The sequence below is a fragment of the Gopherus evgoodei genome, chromosome 11, assembly GCF_007399415.2.
Source record: "Gopherus evgoodei ecotype Sinaloan lineage chromosome 11, rGopEvg1_v1.p, whole genome shotgun sequence".
NCBI classification, from domain to species: Eukaryota; Metazoa; Chordata; order Testudines; family Testudinidae; genus Gopherus; species Gopherus evgoodei.
The window spans coordinates 22,592,023-22,610,458 of NC_044332.1; the positions used below are offsets into that span (position 1 = coordinate 22,592,023).

At 51.1% G+C, this 18,436-nt stretch overlaps 1 protein-coding gene across 3 annotated transcripts in view; it reads left to right on the forward strand.

Moving 5' to 3' along the window:
• Positions 1-15,899: 15,899 nt before the first annotated feature.
• SATB2 (SATB homeobox 2) overlaps positions 15,900-18,436 on the forward strand; it is a 157,167-nt gene continuing 154,630 nt past the window's right edge. For 2 of the 3 annotated variants that reach the window (XM_030580906.1, XM_030580908.1), the window contains exons 1-2: positions 15,900-16,618; positions 17,717-17,944. In XM_030580906.1, the coding sequence (XP_030436766.1) occupies positions 17,776-17,944 (169 nt within the window). In that variant the 5' untranslated portion in view covers positions 15,900-16,618; positions 17,717-17,775. Of the gene's footprint in view, positions 16,619-16,733; positions 16,795-17,716; positions 17,945-18,436 lie in introns of those variants that run through there. The other variant, XM_030580907.1, reaches the window with a different exon arrangement.

Sequence of the window (18,436 nt, forward strand, 5' to 3'; positions counted from 1 at the left end):
TCGCTGGGCACTTGGTCACCAGCTGCTAGCAGCCTGCTCTCTGCACCGCAGTCTGCTCGTAGCTAATTCCTGCTAGGTGCAGGGGGAAAAGCTTCCACTGCCGGGGGGCTCCGGCTCGACTTTAGGGGCCTGGCAACGGCGAGGGACCCGGGGAGCTGCCGGATTCCCTCCTCGGGGGGAAGGCGCTGCCAGTCCTTTCCGAGCACATGCAAACCGCCCGTCTGCCCGTCAGCAAACCGGACACCAACACACGCCGTAATACCAAGTATCCCCTACCCCCCCACAGTCACAGCGCTACCCCGCTGGCGGGGGGAGAGGAGCCGCCTCCGGCTGGGAGCGGTGTGAATGTGCAGCAGGCGGGGAACTCGGGCTGGGCTAGGAAAGATGCCAGCGCCGCTGGGCCCGTGGTGATGTTAAAGGATCTGGTCACGTTGCACAGGCTACTTCGAGAAAACTGGGCCCAGAGAAAGCTGGCAAACTGCAGGGGCTTCGGAGAGGCCCAAGGCTGAAAAGCGGGATGAGGCCACTGATGTCTAGGCGGGTGGGAGGCCAACGCCATGGGTCAGAGCAGCGAGGAGTGGGGCTGGTGGCTCCAGGCACGTGGAAACGCATCGCACGTACGCGCCTGGCTCTCCACGAGACGGATGTCCAGCTCCCCCCCCCCCTTGCCTGACCCCGGGCGTGGGGAGCCGTGCACGGTGCGGAACGTAGCAGGCCCGCGGGGCTTTCTGCAGCACCACGGGTGAGCGGCCCCGCCCCAGGCTAGCAGTTCGGTGGCCCTCGTGGCCTCACCACCTGCTCCGGGTGGGGGCGGGCGCAGCGCACACTCCACACGCGCAGCTGCACTACGCCAGAGGTGACCCGCTGCGGGCTGGATTTGCTATAGGCTCTGAGTGAGTGAACAAATGACGTAACGGCATTGAACAGCGTGGGCCCCCGCAGGGGGGAGTGGGGTAACTGTGGTGGGGGGAGAGATTCCCGCTCCCCTTGAAGTTGCTAGCAAAATCCCCTTTGATCCAGGGAGGCAGGATCTCCTGTGGAATCTACACCCTGTGTGATGGCACCGCTGCCTCCTCCCAGCGGGGTGCAAGCGGGGCAGGTCCCCCCAACCCGGCTAGGCATAGGCAGCAGGGGGTAGATCCCCCTCTCCGAGCCTGGCAGTGGAGGTGGGGATGGCAGCCATGCTGGGGAGGTAGGAGGAGGTGGCCGCCGGTTAGCGCAGGGGGCTGGCACAGAGCCCTAGCTGAGGCTGCCATGAGTGGTCCCTGAGCTGGGACCTGGGAGCTGCGGTCTGGCAGAGAGCTCTTGGCCCTCATCATTCCTAGTCCTGCCCCGCTGGGCCCTGGGCGCCGCTGTGGAAATCCCAGCAAAGCATCGAACTTCAGCACAAACCTGTTTTCCTCCAGCGAGGCGAACAGGTCTCTCTGATGCCCTGCGAGCCAGCCCAGTGCCAGCGGCCAGACACTCCCCAGGCCACAATTAGTTTGCCACCTGCACCGACGGGGTATCTTTAAACCCGGCGAATAAGTGTCAAACTGGGCCACTCGCTAGTTCTGACTGACTTGTTTTTACGATTCTCTGCAACTGGCCTTGAAACCACTCGGGGGGACATGGCCCTGTAACAGGCTGGGCGCCTACTCCTCCGTAGGGAGAGGGCGTTTTGACTTACTGGGTGGGGCGGCGGGCTTGTCACTCCTGAACGCCTGCGAAGTCCTGTCCTTTTGAGAGGCATCTGGGTTCAAAAGCAGTGATAACAAAGGCGAGGCCGGGTGACATGAACTGGAGTCTGGCTCCTCTGGCCCGCGGGGATTCTGGCCCCTTTAACGAAGTCCGAATATTAAAATCTGAGCACTGGGAAACTCTGCTAAAAGAGAGCTGGGGTAACTCACCCACGATCAATGGCTGAAAATCCATAGCTAAGACCCGGTCCGTCCCGCTGCAGACTCACTCAAGCAAGACTCAGTCTCTTGCCTGAACAAAGCCTGCAGGATGGGGCTGATAGAAACGAACGGCCTCTGGGCGTGGGGCGCAGGCAGCCAGGGTCTGATTCATTATAGTACACAGCACGGGCACACGCAGTATTGTTGCCTCTCTCTGTTGTTCAGGCTGCCCTGCTCTGTTGCGATCGCTACGATGCAGCATCTATCTTGGCGGGCAGATGCCGAGCCCTTACAATGACTAATGACCTGTGCAGATATTGGCGCACCAAAATGTGTCCCTTACAACTGTGCTGTCAGGCCCAGGTGTGAGTTGCGCTGAAGCACCGGAAGCCAAGCCAGGGGCGTCCGGATATCCATGATGTGGGTGTACTTTTTTCAGACCCATGCCTGGCGCTCTTGGCTGCACATTTCGAATGGAAAACTGGAATTTTTAAAGTTGATTCTGCTGTCACCCTGGTGTGAGGGCAACAGAGTCTCACCAGGGTAAAACTGCGGTGAGAGGAGAATTGGTCCCAGGACATGTCTGCCCCCTATCCTACTCCCATAGAAATCAGTGGCAAACATCGCGCGGACTTTATGAGCAGGATCGGGTCCCATGATATAGGCTGCAAAATCTTTCATTGACTGTGTAACTGTAGTGATATGTGAAGTATGGATTTGTTAGAGGAGCACGTGTGCTGTCCTTCGTGGGTCTGTGTTGATTTCAGTATCAACGCAAAACGTGTGAATAAGTTAGCACCAGAGTCCCTTCCGCACGCAGCCAGGCTCTGCAACGTTTCCTATGTTCCAGCATAGTAGCATTAGCTCAGGTCCTGAACGCTGATACAAACTGACCAAGGGCAGACAAGGTCCTGAATTCCGGTTGGAGTTTGGTCTGGATCAGGAGAGCAGGATCAGAGCACCCCTGCCAGGAAATGAATGACACGTCTAAACCTTTGCAGGGGCAACGAAACAGTAGCTTCAGCTTAGAACAGCGCCTTTTGGTCACTCGGTGTCACCGTCTCCATTGTGTCGCGTTACATTTAATATGTTTAGTTTGATTAAATTTATATTAATATAAGGCATAAGGAGTTATCAAACGCATGATGCGTTGAAACGGAATTAAACATTTATGTAAAAATCTTGTGGAGTTGTTCCAGTCTCCAACCAATTACACCGGACAACCTCCGAAGAGTGTAACGAGGCACTGCAAAACTTTTACAAAGAAAGTTGTATCACCTACATAATATTGTCTGCGTGTATTTTTGAACCTGCCCACTACACTCACTAAGGATCCCAACCAGTTGATTGAAGTGGAGTTACTATCTATGTGTAGCAAGCAATTTAAGAAGTGTAACATCCTGGGTGTTGTCTTTTTTGGAGAATTGAGACGTTAAAATATGCTCCGATTTTTCCGAAGAGAAAGAGTGAATCTGATTAGAAATAGGCTGACATCTCTGGACAAACCAGCTGATGAACAAAAAGAAGTCTATCTTCCTTGTGAAGTGACTGAGGCGCTATGAAAATACGGGAGCTGTTGTCTTCCCAGGGAGAGAATAATACGTGCAAAGACCTGTAGAAACCACAAATTGTTGCACAGATGAATTGATCCAGTCAGTCAATAGAGCCATAACATCCTTATTTATGCTAAAGCATGTGACACACAATCTCAAAATGTGGTAGCTCCAAGTTACCACCTCTTTATCACTTATACGAGCTAATAGGTGAGGTGACTTTTTCCTTCTTTGCTTTGAAGGAGGCACAAAGGAGCAGACAGGTAATTCCATGCTGCTAGTTGTTATGATGTGATGGGCAGGGAAAGCTAAGAAGCCTGAAAGGCTGGAGGAAACAGCGAGCGACTGAATGCGGAGTTTAGCTCCGAACGAGCAATTACGATCTCATTAATTTTATATATGTGGCTGGATATATTCTAGCAACTGTGACGACTGGAAAGCTGTCACCTAATCTACCCAGGGGTGAATTAATTTGTTGCTGTGATATAATGTTCTTTTAATCAGTTCTATCGATCCGCCATCCGCTTTCTTCTATCTTTTTCTGTTAATAGGATTAAATCTTTCATTAACTTCAGTACTTTTTTAAAAAACCCAAGCAGTTGGGTATTGGCTGTTTAGAGACGTTAGATGAGAAGGTCGAGATGCTCATTACAGGGCATCTCTCTGAATTCTAAGCCTGGGGTGGGGAGATGAGACGTTATTAATAACTGAGCGCTCAGCACTTAATTTTCACAGCTCCTCCAATAAGTCCCCCCGTTGGATAAAACTGATCAGATTCCAACCTTAAGGCTAAAAAAGTGTTCATACACAGAACTATCGGAGTATTTACAGATAATTGCGAATGTCAAATACTCCGGTTTCTGACAAAGCGCAGAGATCCTGCAGAGTTTCGCCTCTGGAGCTTCATGGGACACCCTCCCCCCCTTTGGGCACGGGACGCCCCCAGAACTGCAGCGGAGCAGCAAACAGCGGCTCGGGCGTAGGATGGATTCTTTCCTTTTGCTCCAGCAGAAGCCCAGCTCAGGCAGGGATGAGATGGAAAGGCTGAGCCGCAAGTTGCGCTGTAGAAACCTACGTGGAATAGCAGCGAGTTGTAGAGAGAGCTACAGTTCCTGCCAGCGTATGTCAGTGAGCCAAGCTAGCGGGTGAGGGCATCGATTCCCCGAGATGAAACAGACCAAGCCCGCCGTTGACCTGGGTCTTGAAGTGTTCGGCGAGTGACTAATCTCTACACGGCACGTTTTAGAATCTGAAATTGGGCTAAAGCTCCCTGGCTGTTTTGGGAATGATCCTTTTCCTCCAAAGGAGAAGGAAAATGAAAAACAGGCGGCGGGTCCGAAGGGAGCCTAATCCGGATCACAGTCTGTGTGGTACGATAGGGGATTCTGTTCCACCGTCCTACGGAGTATCTCTCCGTGTGTGTGCACACAGTACATGACACTAAAGGCGTGCGTATACGGACACACACATAAGCTATTATCTATAAAAACCCCAATGCAACCCCACAAACCAGGAGCCAATGCGAGCTTTCAGGTTAGTGGACGAGAAGGAAACTGACCCTTAGGCTCCCAGACTTTACGGTTCAATTGAATAACACTGAGTAGTGCCCCAAACTATCGAGGGATCAAAGTGAACTCTGCTCAGGGGAAGCTGGAACGGCCTCAACGAACTCCCGGGACGCCCCTGCTCCCCGTAAACCCTAATCGGAGGCAGGTCCACTGAGTGGGGAAAACAAGGCAATTTCGCCATGCCTAGCCCGGGCAGAACATGAGTTCATTGTCCAGCCGCGGAGATTTGCAGGAGGGTGCCCAGCCCTCGTTTGTAATCACCTCAGCTTCAGATTTCAATACCTCGGGGTCAGATCTTGGCGGCTTGACTCCCGCTGCGGCTTGCAGTAATGCCAGCAAGATTTGACCCCTTCTCTGGAAGGCGACTTGGACGCCTCGCTTCTTCAGATTCACCTGGAAACTTTGCGCTGTTTCAAAGTCTGGGTTCTCGTGATACACCGCGACACCCGAGACTCGATCATGGGGCTCGAGGAAATGTTTGGACATTCATTAAGTTGCAGGGCAAATGAGAATGTTTATTTGATGAGCTTCTCGCCTGCCTGTGCCTCCCTGCTCCTGGCGTCACGTTGCTGAATGGAAACCCTGAACGTTTCACGCTGCACTTGTCTAGGGTTTCTTATAATGACAAATTTGAAACACAGTTCTGTTTAAAATAATTTAAAAGGGGGGGGGGCGAAGGTGGGAAGCAGACTGCAGGGCCGGGTGGAATAAGGAAAAATAAAAACTGTCGAGAGAGCTGAATAGTTCTCATCTAATGCGATCCCTGGGTGTGAAGAACTGAATGTTTCTTGCACTGTGGAGTGTTGATCCAGGAGACAGGCGCATGAAAAGCCCGATTCCCCGAAGCACGGCTTATTGAAAAGGATAAGCAGGCTTTCTCCGCGTTACCACATCCTCTCACCCAAACAGATTTCCTCTCGAGGCCTCTCTCTTTGTGTGACACAAAGCAAAGTTCATTTCGCTAGACACCTACTTCTCTAAAAGGGGCAATTTACCGGGTCAGCTCAATGGCAGAGCAATCAAGGGTTCTACAACGCTTCAAGTCTCATTAGGCTTGTTATCAATGGGGAGCGTCGGTCTCCGGGACCCGCCGTGTGTAAGCGCTGACTCTGTTTGACTTTCTAAATGGAAGTGCCTTGATTGGGCCCAAACCCTTGCAGGAGATATAACTGCTTTAATTGAACCTGCTGTAAACAGACAAATCACATCTCGCACCACAAACCAGGACTCTGGTGGGGCTCCCGTCTCTGGCCAGGGGCAGCCCTGAGACCTAGCAGACAAAGAGAAAAATAACCAGAATCCAAACCTGTCTAAATCCAAATGAAACTACAGTACGTTGGAGCGCGGTGTATTTTGCAGGACAGAGGAGGGCCGCAGTTAGCCCATTCATGTTAAATACAGACAATCAGCATGTTATCCGCAGTCAGTATCTTTAGTATCTAAACGTTTGTACTGAGCATTAACTAACCCTTCTTCTATAACTTCTCTGGTATGGTACCTGTAAGGGAAAACATGCAACACGGTAATGGAGTGGAACCATGATTTGTGTTATTGTGTGGTTGTGGTATTTTAGTTTTAGTTGTCTAACACTTGTCTGGGTTGTACAGAAGTGCAATCGAGTCCAGTTCCCTGGAACTATTAAGCTATTCACCAACAAGGGAGATTGTTTTTCAGTCTTACAGTTCAATAAAACCCTCTAATATTTATCTTAACTTGAAATTCCCTAACAAGCCTTCTGTGTATATTCAGGTCTGCGAGGTTAGCTATTTGCATGGAAATACACAAATACACGGCTGGGATCCTTCAGTCTCTAGGCACCCCAAACTCCCTCTGCGTTGAATTCTGCAAGCCTGACCCAGGCAGAAATCTCTTTGGATTTAACTGAGGTCTTTGGGGGTGGAAATCTACATTTGAAGCTGCATTTTAAGTTTCTAATTTCTCCTTATTGTTCAGATCCCTCAGTTTTCTAGCAATATTGTCCATGTTGTCTGAGGAATTTATGAAGGACTCGCTGGGAAGTAAGGGGAGTTCAGGTCTAATTGCTGCCGATTGTTATAAAACTGAAGGATTCGGAGGATGCTTTTCTGGTTGTTATATTTGTTGAGGGGTTTATGGAAGGATCGGAGTGTTTTTGGTTTGTTTGTTTGTTTGTAGGGGAAGGGAAAACTTGCGTCTAGACTAAAAACGGAAACCGCATCCTGCAGAAAGGCGAATGTTTTTTTTTTACTCCATAGTTTGAATTGATAATTAAATTCGCCCGCTGCAAGAAGCCGCTTTTGAACTGGGACGCGCTTGGGTGCGGAGGAGGGGATAGAAGTGGGAGAGATTAATGCTATTTTTGAAGGTTATGGGGACGCAGTTTTGATGACGGGCTTGTCTTCTCAATCGCTGTATGTTTTCCATGTAAATTTGGTCTTCGGCTGCTGCAGCAAATTTGAGAAACTTTGAGAAAGGTGCTGCTTTCCCCGTGGGTTGAAAATGATCTTCCCTTTACTTTAGGAACAGAGAGAAAAACCAACAACAACCGCTCACTTTTTGTACGCAGATCATTACAGAAAGATAAAATACAGAGAGCAGCCATTAAAATGAGCAATGCCTCTGGGATTCAAGGGCTCAGCACTGAACGCTTAAAATGTCTTGGTGAGACCTTAGTGTCTAACCCCCTCGCCGAATAAATATAACAGTCACGTGAGAGAACTAGTACAGAACAGTATTCTCCACTGTGAAATCATCACCCTTGTAAACGCGTTTGGGGTAACAAAATGCGGGTCTGAGGCTCACTTCTGCGTTCATGTACGTATTTTTGTTTTGCGATTCCTTACGGTATCTGTTAGCTGTAGATCATGGTCATGTGATAGAGAAATGATATTCATTTCGTTGTGTCGATGTAGTTTACATTCGAAACGGCAGCTCTTCGCATCTCCTATATCTAGATGAATTTCATTTGAATTCCCGTGGTATAGCAGCAGGGAGTTTAAAAGATGTGGTGTTTCGATTGCATTTGTCACGAGTACTGGTTACATCACTTTTATTTGATCGCATGAAATAATTTTTCCTTAAACAAAATAAAAACAGTGCAACTTGTCATGAAATGATTTATACTGTCTGTCACCTTAAATGAGAAAAATCGCTGCTTTATTATCCATTTTTATCATTTTAAATCCACACACATTTATAAAAGAAGCCACATATGACACAATAATGAAGACGAGCTTCCTAAAGATATAATTGATAAAAAATTGATTAGCATGAAAATGTCATACAGCAAATATTAATATTACGGAAATGGGCACGCTATCTAAAAGTGTAAATAACATATAATATATATAATAGAATCATAGAAAATAATTCTTAATAGTAATGAAAAGCGAAACAGTTTAAACACATTTAATCTTTGTACAATGTAAAATATAGCTATCTCAGAAAATGTAAATCATTACTTTTTCCCATTCGACTCTTATAGGATACACTTATTACTAAATAATATTTATATGTTAAAGCGAAACGAAACTTGGCTGTTCAAACACGTTTATGCTTTTGCTGTTAAGTTACTGAGACTCCACCAGCACGTGAACGTTGTGACAGATTACTTTTTTTTTTAAATAAGTGACATGCCAAAGTCAGGCGATCTCTCTAATTCTTAGATGTAATTGAAATCATGGGAGTTTTGTGATTGATTGAACCGGAGCAGACTCAGGCCTGGAAAGTCGCATGTTGGTCTATCTACAAAATCACGGTTCCCCCCCCCCAATAGCATTTTAGCGAGCGTTGCTACGACCTATGTTATTTCTACTTATAAAATCCCCGGCCAGTTTTTTCGTATGCATTTATTTTGGGTAAAATTGTATTTGCATCAGTAGATCCAGCTGTATAATACATTTGTTCCAGTTGTAAAGTACAAATCCACAGTTCCCGCTCCATGCAATTAAGGTTAGCAGCACATTTTTTTTTATAATAAAGTCCTCAGGAGGCGGAATGTGGAGGATTGGGGGCAGCATTTGCTGAGAAATGGCCTTCATGAAAATGATCTGTTTAAAGACCTAACGCCTTTAAGGGTCTTTAGGTCTTTTTAAAATCCTTGAGGTACAAATTCTACCACCACCACCCCACAAAACCCCGTCCATAGGAAAGTAGCCTTGAATGTTGGTATTTGCATTCTGTAATGCAGAACAGCCGGCCAACGTCTCAGCAACCAGTTTATATAGCTGGACAAGGCCAAAAGCGGAGGATCACCTTTCTGCCCAGCATTTTAGCCAGGTCTAAGACGCCCTGTAGTTTTGATCTTTAGTGCTAAATAAGCATATTCAGTGCTCCCAGAAGCGGCTGTCAATGCCTGTCTCTGTTCCGACTGACTGCGGGATTAATGGTTTGTGCTGGTACATTGAATGTAAAGGCTCAGTGAATATAGTTGGCTAGAAAATCCTGCAAGTGAGATTGTCCCTTCTTGAGCAGCTAGGAGTGAAAGGAGGCTGAAGGCAGAGTTGCTCTTTCAATCTGCTCCCACCATCAGTGCTATGGTCTGTGCGCGAAGCAGTTCCCACAACTGAAGAGTAAGAGTTACTCGAGGGGGAGGGAAACCTTGGGGCTTTATTCATTCACCCCTCTTCCGGCCATGCTAGCTTGCGGTGCGTGTTGTTCCGTCTCCACTGGTTAAACCTGCCGGCGTGTGAGCGATCGCTTTGTAATACTGGGGATTGCCGAGTGCCAGGGACCAGCTCTGGAAATGGGCAACGCAACGTTGAAGGGGCTCTCGGGTTGAGGGCTTGCTCCTGAGAAGCAGGCTTCCCCCCCCCGAATCAGGAAGGAATGGTAGGGGAGAAAAATACAATCATGCCCCAGGCTCCTTCCTACCTTCCCCCGCTTTCCTCTCCCCGCCCCCCACTCCCTTACACCTCTGGCAATGTTTCCCTTCTCTCCGGCGCTCCAAGAAGGGGAGGGAGGCTGTGCACTTGAATGCATCGCCTGTCATTATAGCGGGCGGTAGGGTCACCAGCACCAGCCCTGGCTGCGCTCTTACCCGAGAGGTGCCCCGGGGGTGCGCGCTGGATGGACTCTGCCCTTGGGACCAGAGGAACGAGGCGGAGAGGGGAAACAAGCAACACGGGGGGGGGCTCACTGGATCGCAGGTCCGATCGCGCCAGGGGCTCACTCGAGCTCGGGGCCGCCCCCCCGGGCGTCTCCGCAGCAGATTGCCCGGAGGAGCTGAGGCTGGCCGCCCCCCGGGGCACCAGTCCCTGCGCAACGCGAGGCGGCCGGCTCCCGGCCTTGAGTTCCCCTAGCGGCCCGCGCGGTGGCGCTGTTTGAAGCAGCCTTGGGGCTGCTCCGCCTGGGGGCTGGGAGCTGCGGCGCTGAGCGCGGGGCCTAGGTGGTCCCGGGTGCTTAGCTGGGCAGGCGACGGAAGCAGGAGCCTCCCTGTGGCCGGTGCGCTCCTTGGCTGCGGCGCGGGCTGCTGCAGAGCCGGAGCAGCGGGAGAAGCCTGGGGCAGAGGGAGCTGTGTAACTGTGCTACCGAGGCAGCCTATCCACCCCTCCCCGTCCATAGGCCACCCCTCCCCCTTTCTGGGGGGTCAGCTGCAAATGCTGGCACAGCTGTTCCTCTGGGGGCAAGAAGAAAAAGGTGAGGCGCCAGGAGCCCCGAGCTTCCTTGTTTTGTTTCTGGTCCAGAGGGGGCCTGGCTGCAGGCCGGTCAATCACACTCGCATTGCTTTCCTGCATTAAATCCCCGCCAGGCCAGGTGGGCCCAGCTAGAGTCCAAACCGCAGGTCTCCCTCAGATCCCACCCCCAGAACCTTAGCGCCTGCCCCGCAACATCTCGGCCCCGACCTCCTTTTCCACGGGCGACTTACCTTGATCACCCCACTTCTCTCACTCCCACTTCCTATCCTACGTCCCGCTGCTCTTCTGTTCCCGTCTTTCCCTTCTCACCCTCCTCCATCCGCACTTCCCCCTTCCCCTGGCCCAGTCTGGTACTCCCTTCCCCCACCCCCTCTCTTTTGCCAGCTTCCCTACCTCTTGCTCCGGGCCCTCACTGCCCAATTCCCGCACCAGACTTTTCCAGTCCCCAAATTGCCTCCAGATTGAGCTAAAGAAGCGAGAGGGAAGCGCCCTACAGCTCTAGAGACGAGACGAGCTTTGTTTCCCTTGACTTAAATGGTTCGCATTTTTGCCTTAACTGTTGGCACCAGCGAATGAGTTTTAAGAACAGTCGTTCTCGCGCGCTCCGTGGTTTCTTGCTTCCCCCCTTTGTTCTGCAGCAAACACGGCCGACCCCTGGCCAGATTTCGGCTGGGGCTTGCAGCGGAGTCCAATGTAGCCGCCCCGGACTCTCCCGCTCGCCCCAGGCTCTCAGCCCCGAAGGCGACGCGGAGCGAACTTCCCTAGGTGCGCTGAGCATGAGCAGTTCATGTGCACGATTAGCCGTCGCTGGCTTCGTGGCCTTTCCTTGCGCTCCGCTCCGCTAGTGGTTTCCCTTTGCGGGTGGAGGTTTGGGCCTCTCCGAGCCTTTTGCCCTCGGCTGATTTAGCCACCGGGAAAGAAACTAACCGCTCCCCTTTCCACCCCAGCAACAGCCGGTGCGTCTCAAGCGATGTTGGCAACCCTTCTGCACAGCCCCTTTGCCCCCGGAGCGCAGCTGAGCTGCAGGGACAGGCCCTGGCTTCCGACACTCAAGCGGCGGAGTAAACAGAAAACGAAATACCCGCGGCTTGTCCAGGACAGGGCTACCCCCCCTGTTGCTTGCAGGCTGGCCGCGGGCTGCAGGGAGCCCGGCGCGTCCAAGTCCGGTAGCAGGCGTTAGAGGACTCCGAGCTCACAGCACCCACGGGAAGCCAGGGGGGAGATGGGGGCACAAGGCAGGGTCAGGGCAGCAGGGGCCTCTACGAAGAAAAAGAAAAATAGGGAAGGTGAGGAAAGGCGCTAGATACCGAGAGACGTAGGCAGCTCCTGGAGGAAAGAGGAAAAGAAGGAACTCGTATTGTCTAGGAGTAAATTGTCATTCGATTGCGGGGCCGCGAATTTGTGAAGAGCAAGACTATTTTCCACTCTGGTCCCAGACGGAGACAACATTTCAAATGTCGCAAACTCCGCGCAACGGAGCCCCGCAGATGCACAGCAGCGAAAGGAAGCGCAATCTTCGTGCCGGAAAATCTGCAAAACCACCGCCGCCTTTGGCTCTTTGCGCTTTTTGAAGGTTGGACAACGCTGGAACTTGAAATCGCGTGTTGGCTGGAAACATGACAGTTAATTAAAAACAAACCTTTCCACCGATATTTGTATTCAGAAAATTATTTGGCAATACACCACCCGAGGATTTAAAAAACTAAAATAAGGAAGATTGTCACACGCTAATAAGCCCATCCATTTTGCATTCATCAGAATAGGTCCAAACAGAAAACCCTGGCATTTCAATTTGTTCCAAATGACGAAAAAGCAGAGGTTATTAATAAAAAAGCAAACCAGTGTTTTTAATATTAAAATACGCTGGAAAGTAATCGCTTCCCACCCCCCCAGTTGAAATAAAGATATGAAAATTTTGCACTGGAAAAAGCATATGGAATTTGAAACAGAAAAGGCCTTTATTGGGAAATATTCTGTAAAAGAAAAATAAACATCATGTATCTCAAAATCTCCTATAAATCTGTTTGAATAAAGTTTAAGAAACAGAAATTACTAACCAGAATTTAAGTAGTCGGCTCAGTTTTGCGTGTCTTTAATAATCCTCTCAGTTTTCATATCACAATTATTACCACTCAGTAATGCAATATAGAAAACAAGTTTGCAACTCTTGCTCTCCATTTAACGCACACATGCAAAAAATAAATAATAATAAAAAAACCACCAACCGCCCCTCCGCCCCCCAATCAAAACCCCAAACCCAGAGAAGAAAAGAGGTGCAGTGGATTAATTGAAAATAAAGCAATTGCAACGTGTATATTTAATTGGATGTATTATTCAGCTCCCCCACTGAGTAGTTTAATAATTTAGAATCAATGGTTTCCCTAAAAACGTTATAAAATATTTACAAATAATAAAATATTAATCGATTAACAAGCCAGTTGTACTCTTTTATGGGAGCATTACTAGAATCCTGTAATCATGCTGTTGACACACGTCTCTGATGTTAAGGAAAGGATCATTGACAACATGTAAATGAAGATCTGCAGACAGTGGTGTTTATAAAATAGCTCATTAATGAGCTTGGATTGACTCTGTCTATCCACATCATCAGATATAATCATAGTGACGAATCAGACAGGGAAGATCCTGGCTAAATCATTGGTATTTTTTTCCAGAAGTACTGAAGTCTTAAATCACCAATTCTTCTAACTTTCTGCCATTGATCCGAAGGAATTCGTAGTTCAACATCAAAGGTAAGAATAAATCAACATTATTTATTATTCAATAGTTGGTAGAAAATACGAACTTGCATATATAACCTACAACAGCATTTTACGCATTTTATTTTGTCAAGTTACACTAGGGTATTGAAAAAAAGTTTGCTCTTCAAACTTCCAGGATTCTTTTCTTTTTCTTTTCTTTCGAACACAAAATCTGGCTGACATACTTTGCTACTTTGCATTAAACTCCTCCAAAGTCTGCATTTTTCAGATGCATTGGCTTTCTTTCAGTCCTTCTCAAACAACTCATACAAATTGCCCGAGCGGGTCGTTGCTCCTCCTCGCCCCACGCCACCCTCCCTATCTTCTGCTGGCAGGAGCCTCTAGTTCTGGGTCCCACAAAGTTCAACCGGAGTTACGACCCCTGCCCCCACCCCTTCAATTTCCATTTCTTCCTGACCCCGGGGCAGAGATTACACCCTGTCAAGACGCCTCGTAGCCACGCGGCGGGAGATCGGTGTTCCACCCCCTCCCTTACATGGGGAAGGAACCCGTCCTTCTGGGAGCCGAGCAGCTGCTGCCTTTTCCGGGGTGGCGGAATCCTGCTGCTGCACCGGGATTGAGAGTGGGATTGATCTGGAGTGAAGCGAGTTTCTCTCTTACCCTGGTCAGAGCTCCGCCGCGTCTCACAGGCTCCCAGCCCTACTTCCTTGTACGGCCCAAAGCCCTTAGAGAGATACGACCACTCTGCAACCTATTAACATCGTCTGGAGGAAAGGAGGAGAAGCAATAGCAGCAGCAGCTCAGCTACCACCACCAGGCTGCAAGCTCCACGCACGCAGCCCAGATCCCCAAAGAAAGTGAATTGCTGCTGCTCTACTTCCAAATGGTGTTAATACGTAGACTACCGGCAGGGATTGCAAATATGGTGGCGTTGGGGGTAGGGGCTGCTGTTATTGCTTCTTTCTACCAAGTTAAGATAATAGGATGGGTGTGAAGCTATTAGTGCTGCTCGTTCTTATTCTTACCGCCAAATAATGTGACCCTCCCGCCCCCACAAGGGATTGCAACATTGGTGGCGGGGTTGGAAGTTGCTGCTGTTCTTGCTGCTTCTGCTTTTTCTACACAGCCCGCCGAGATTGTGCTGTGCACGTGCAGGGTGTACGGGGTGGAGGAAGGAAAGGAGTTACTAGTGCTAGCTGAGCTCTCGCGCTCTCCTTTGCTCCAGGTGATATTATTGGGGAACAGGAGCTGCTGCTTATTCTTTCCTGCAACCCTCTCCTCATCAGGGCTGGCCATAGTGGACGGTGGGTTGGCAGGAGCCAGGAGCTGTTACCATTCTTGGTTCTTCTTCCCTGTCCCGCAGGCAGTCACTGAACCCCTCTCCCCAAAGGGTCTGTGCCAAGGGAGCGTGCCTGTTCTGTTCTCGCTGCCCCCGCAGTTAGCTGGGCTCCTTTCCTCTCCCACTCCCACCCGCAGGCATCCACGGAAAGCCCCCTCCCCGCAATCCTCAGGTCTCCAATGTGTCCCCCTTTAACGCGTTTCTACCCCCCTTTTTTGACCCTCCGGCGCCACCGTAAAAGCAGGCCCCCTTAAGGGGGCTCGGCCGGCCGCAATAGGAGCCGTTGAGCGGGCGGGCGAGTCGGTTGGTGCCTGTCGGAGCGTGAGCTGGGCATGGGGTTCCCGGCCCGCGAGCGGCGGGGACGCCCAGCTGGAGGGGGCTGGAATTGCTTCGGTCCACCTTAAAGCGGAGCTCGTGCTGCTGCCGCCTCGGCTGCTGCGGGGCGGCCCCGAGCTGCTCCCGGGCGGGGCAGGGGAGCTGGCGGAGGGGTTCGGTGTTTGCGGGCAGAGCCCCCCCCCCATCCCCAGCCCAGGGAGCGGCGAGGCCGGGAGATCTGAGCTGGCCGGGCCGACTCCCCCATCCCCTGCACGCCCGGGACCTGGGGGGCTGCCGCCGGGATGGGCTGGAGGGGCCCGATCCGGCCCGCTGGCCCCTGCCCCGGAGCTGGTGGACGCTTGGGGCTGCGGCTGCACCTTGCAGCCGGGGAGGCCGCTCCTCTGTCTGCCCCCGGGCTGCACGTGTCCAGCTGCCCCGGGGGTGAGGTTGGAGCGGGCGGAGGGCGCACCCTCCAGCGCAGGCTGCGACGCGCCGGGGGCAGGCTGCTCCCGCTGTCACTGGCCGGGCCCCGCTCGCCCCCCAGCCCCTGGCCCGGAGCCGCGGACAGACGGGCAGAGCGCCCGGCTCCGGCTCCGCCTCCCCCGGGCTGGCCTCCTAACCCTGCCTCCCCAGGCCCAGCTCCCGGCTCTCCTGCCTGTGTGCGCGCTCCGGGGGGACGTTCATTATTTATTTATTGGTGTTTAATTTCCTGCCAGGCGGGTCTCCCTCCCTCCCTGCTTCCCCACCCCTCTGCAGGCAGCGGGGCTGGCTGGAGCAGCGGCAGCCTTGGCTTGGAGGGAGGGCGGGTGGGGGGCAGGTGGGCTGCTTCTCTCCGCGCTGTACCTGACCTGAGCTTATCCAGAGACTTTTATTTATTGGGGGAGGAGGAAGGCAGGGGCGGGAGGTGGTTGCTATTTTGGATGCAAAGATCTGAGGACGGGAAACCGCACACACACAGACACACACACACATCCAGACACTGAAACTAAGGACAACCCCAAAAAGGACTCACTTTGCCTTGATGACTCAACGCAACTAATAATCATTTCTCTCCTCTCGCTGTGGCGAGTCCCTCCTGCTCCTCCTGCTGCTGCTGCTGGCAGAGGAGGGAGCGATTGAAAGTGACACATCGGGGGCTGCCGCCTCTTCACCGCGATCACAAGCGCCCGCTTCCCGGCTCCTCCTGCTGCCGCTTCTCCTCCCGCTGCCCGGGAGAGCGGGCCCTTTAGACGCGGCCTCCCTCCCCCTCGCCACCCCCTCTCTCCCCCGCGATTGATTTTCTCCGCCGAAGGTGTAAGTGGGGCCTCTCTCTCTCCCCCCTCGGAGCCAGTCGCCTCACTTCGTCCCCTCCACCCCTGTTCACCCCCCCGGCTGCCCTCTGTGGAAGGGGCTCTGACTCGTGACAGCCCGCTCTGCCCAAGAAGACCCCCTGACCCGGGACCTTAAAGCTCGGACTCGAGGAGAAGGAAAAGGGGGGTCAGCTGGGTGGGGAGGGGGGAAGGAAGTAGAAAGGAAGAAAACACGAACGTAAAAGGAGGAAACAAGAAAACTTTCCACCCTGGATTCTCTACTTTTGATCCATGGACAGAGCCCAACTCAGCCAACTTACAGACAGACTATAAGCAGTAAGTACAGCAGGAGCGCGCCCACGAGCCCCGCGTGGGTGAGCCGCTCGCAGCAGCCTTTGTCGGGAGGAGCCAGCTAGTTTTATTATGTACGATGTCCAGGAAATAATGACGGCGGCGGTGTTAATTGTGAGAGAACCAGCTCTGGCTGCAGCAATGCCCTGTCCGTTGTTCCGGTGTGTCCGGGGGGCCATTCCCAGGAACCCGGCACGCAGTTCTTGCGGGGTTTCTGGCTTGGTTTGTACTGCGCTGTGTAGTCAAACCTGCAAAGCCGATCTCCCTTGCAAACACTAGCGCTAGAACGCGAGGTCTGGAGAGCGGAGGTGGGTGGGGGGGAGGTTTTGGAGTGAAATTGAACTTGAGTTTCATGTGGCTCAGAGTATCAATGAACTAAGACGCGGCTTGACCTGGGATGTGTTAACGGCGCTTTGATCGGAGACGTGTAATCAAGATACCTGTCGCATGTTATTTTGAAAAAAACGTGCCGACTTTAATGCCCGTTTGCTAACATACGTACCAGGTCACATTTGCGTGGAGCCCAGAGTATTTTTAGATCCAGTTGTTACCCTTGCGGTGTTTGCGCACAATTAGTTTTTAGAGTGATCTTCCGAAGAGAGATGATGTCTCCGTATATCGCTGTATTAATTCACAATCGGGTCTTCACATTAAATTGTGTCCGTGTGACTGGGGGTACTTCTGTGCAGGAGTTACTTAAAACACCTGCCTTTTTCAAAGTACCCAACTTTCTAAACTGACCCACGAGACAGAAATGTAAGGTGTAAATGTCTCCGGTAATAACATGGTTTGTGCCACATTTCAAATGAGCGATCAACGCTGGTGAGCTGTTGTGTGTCAGTACTTGTTAGTTACCTGTTCTTAAATCAATGTAGGTAATGCATTAACAACTCTGGTGCAAATACCTGGGTTTCAAGCAGTTTAGCGCTTGCATACTGTAGAGAATGTATTTCATTCTGAAAGCCGGGTTTTGTTTGCTTGATTTGGATAAAGTGAGCCGACAATGATGATTACTATCTCTTGAACTCCCTGGTTATGCTCTCTTTACAAACCTCTGAACTGTGTATGTTTCTTTCTCTCTAGGTCCTTGTTCATTTTACTGTGATCTGCCTGTGGGAACTTTGTCTCCAAGTCAAAGTAGCATGGAGCGGAGAAGTGAGAGTCCTTGTCTAAGGGATAGTCCAGACAGAGGGAGTGGCAGCCCTGATGTCAAAGGTCCTCCCCCAGTGAAGGTGGCCAGGCTGGAGCAGAATGGCAGTCCTATGGGAACCCGAGGGAGGCCCAATGGCTCTGTGACCAAATCAGTGGGAGGTAACCATCCAGTAGTATTAATGTATACATAACAGACTGGCAGCTGAATTACAATGGCATAGTGTCAGGGTTCACCTGATTAAGCTTTCTGTCTGGGTGTAGGATTACAGGAAGTGGATTGCAAATTGTCCATACCCTATTTGCCCCTCATCAGTAACTACCAGCCTCGTTTACTGTTAAATAGAAAAGTGGTTTATCCAGAAAGTGGCATTTTGTTGGGCATGTTGCCACTCTGTGTGAGGTGTTGGCAGGTTTATGTCACAGCTAGCAGGTTCTAGCTTTTACTGGAAAGCTCTTAGCTGTTAAACTGTATCCCAGTGCTAAAAGGGTGCATGTAAGGGCTTCATTTCATGTCGACTCTTTCCACCAAATATTTATTAAAAGGCCTTTGTAGCACCACAGTTAATCCATCACTGTATCTGCGCCAACTCACAAAAGGCCTGAGCCTACCCCTACTGAGGAAAAATGGGAACAGGATTGGGACCAAGTACA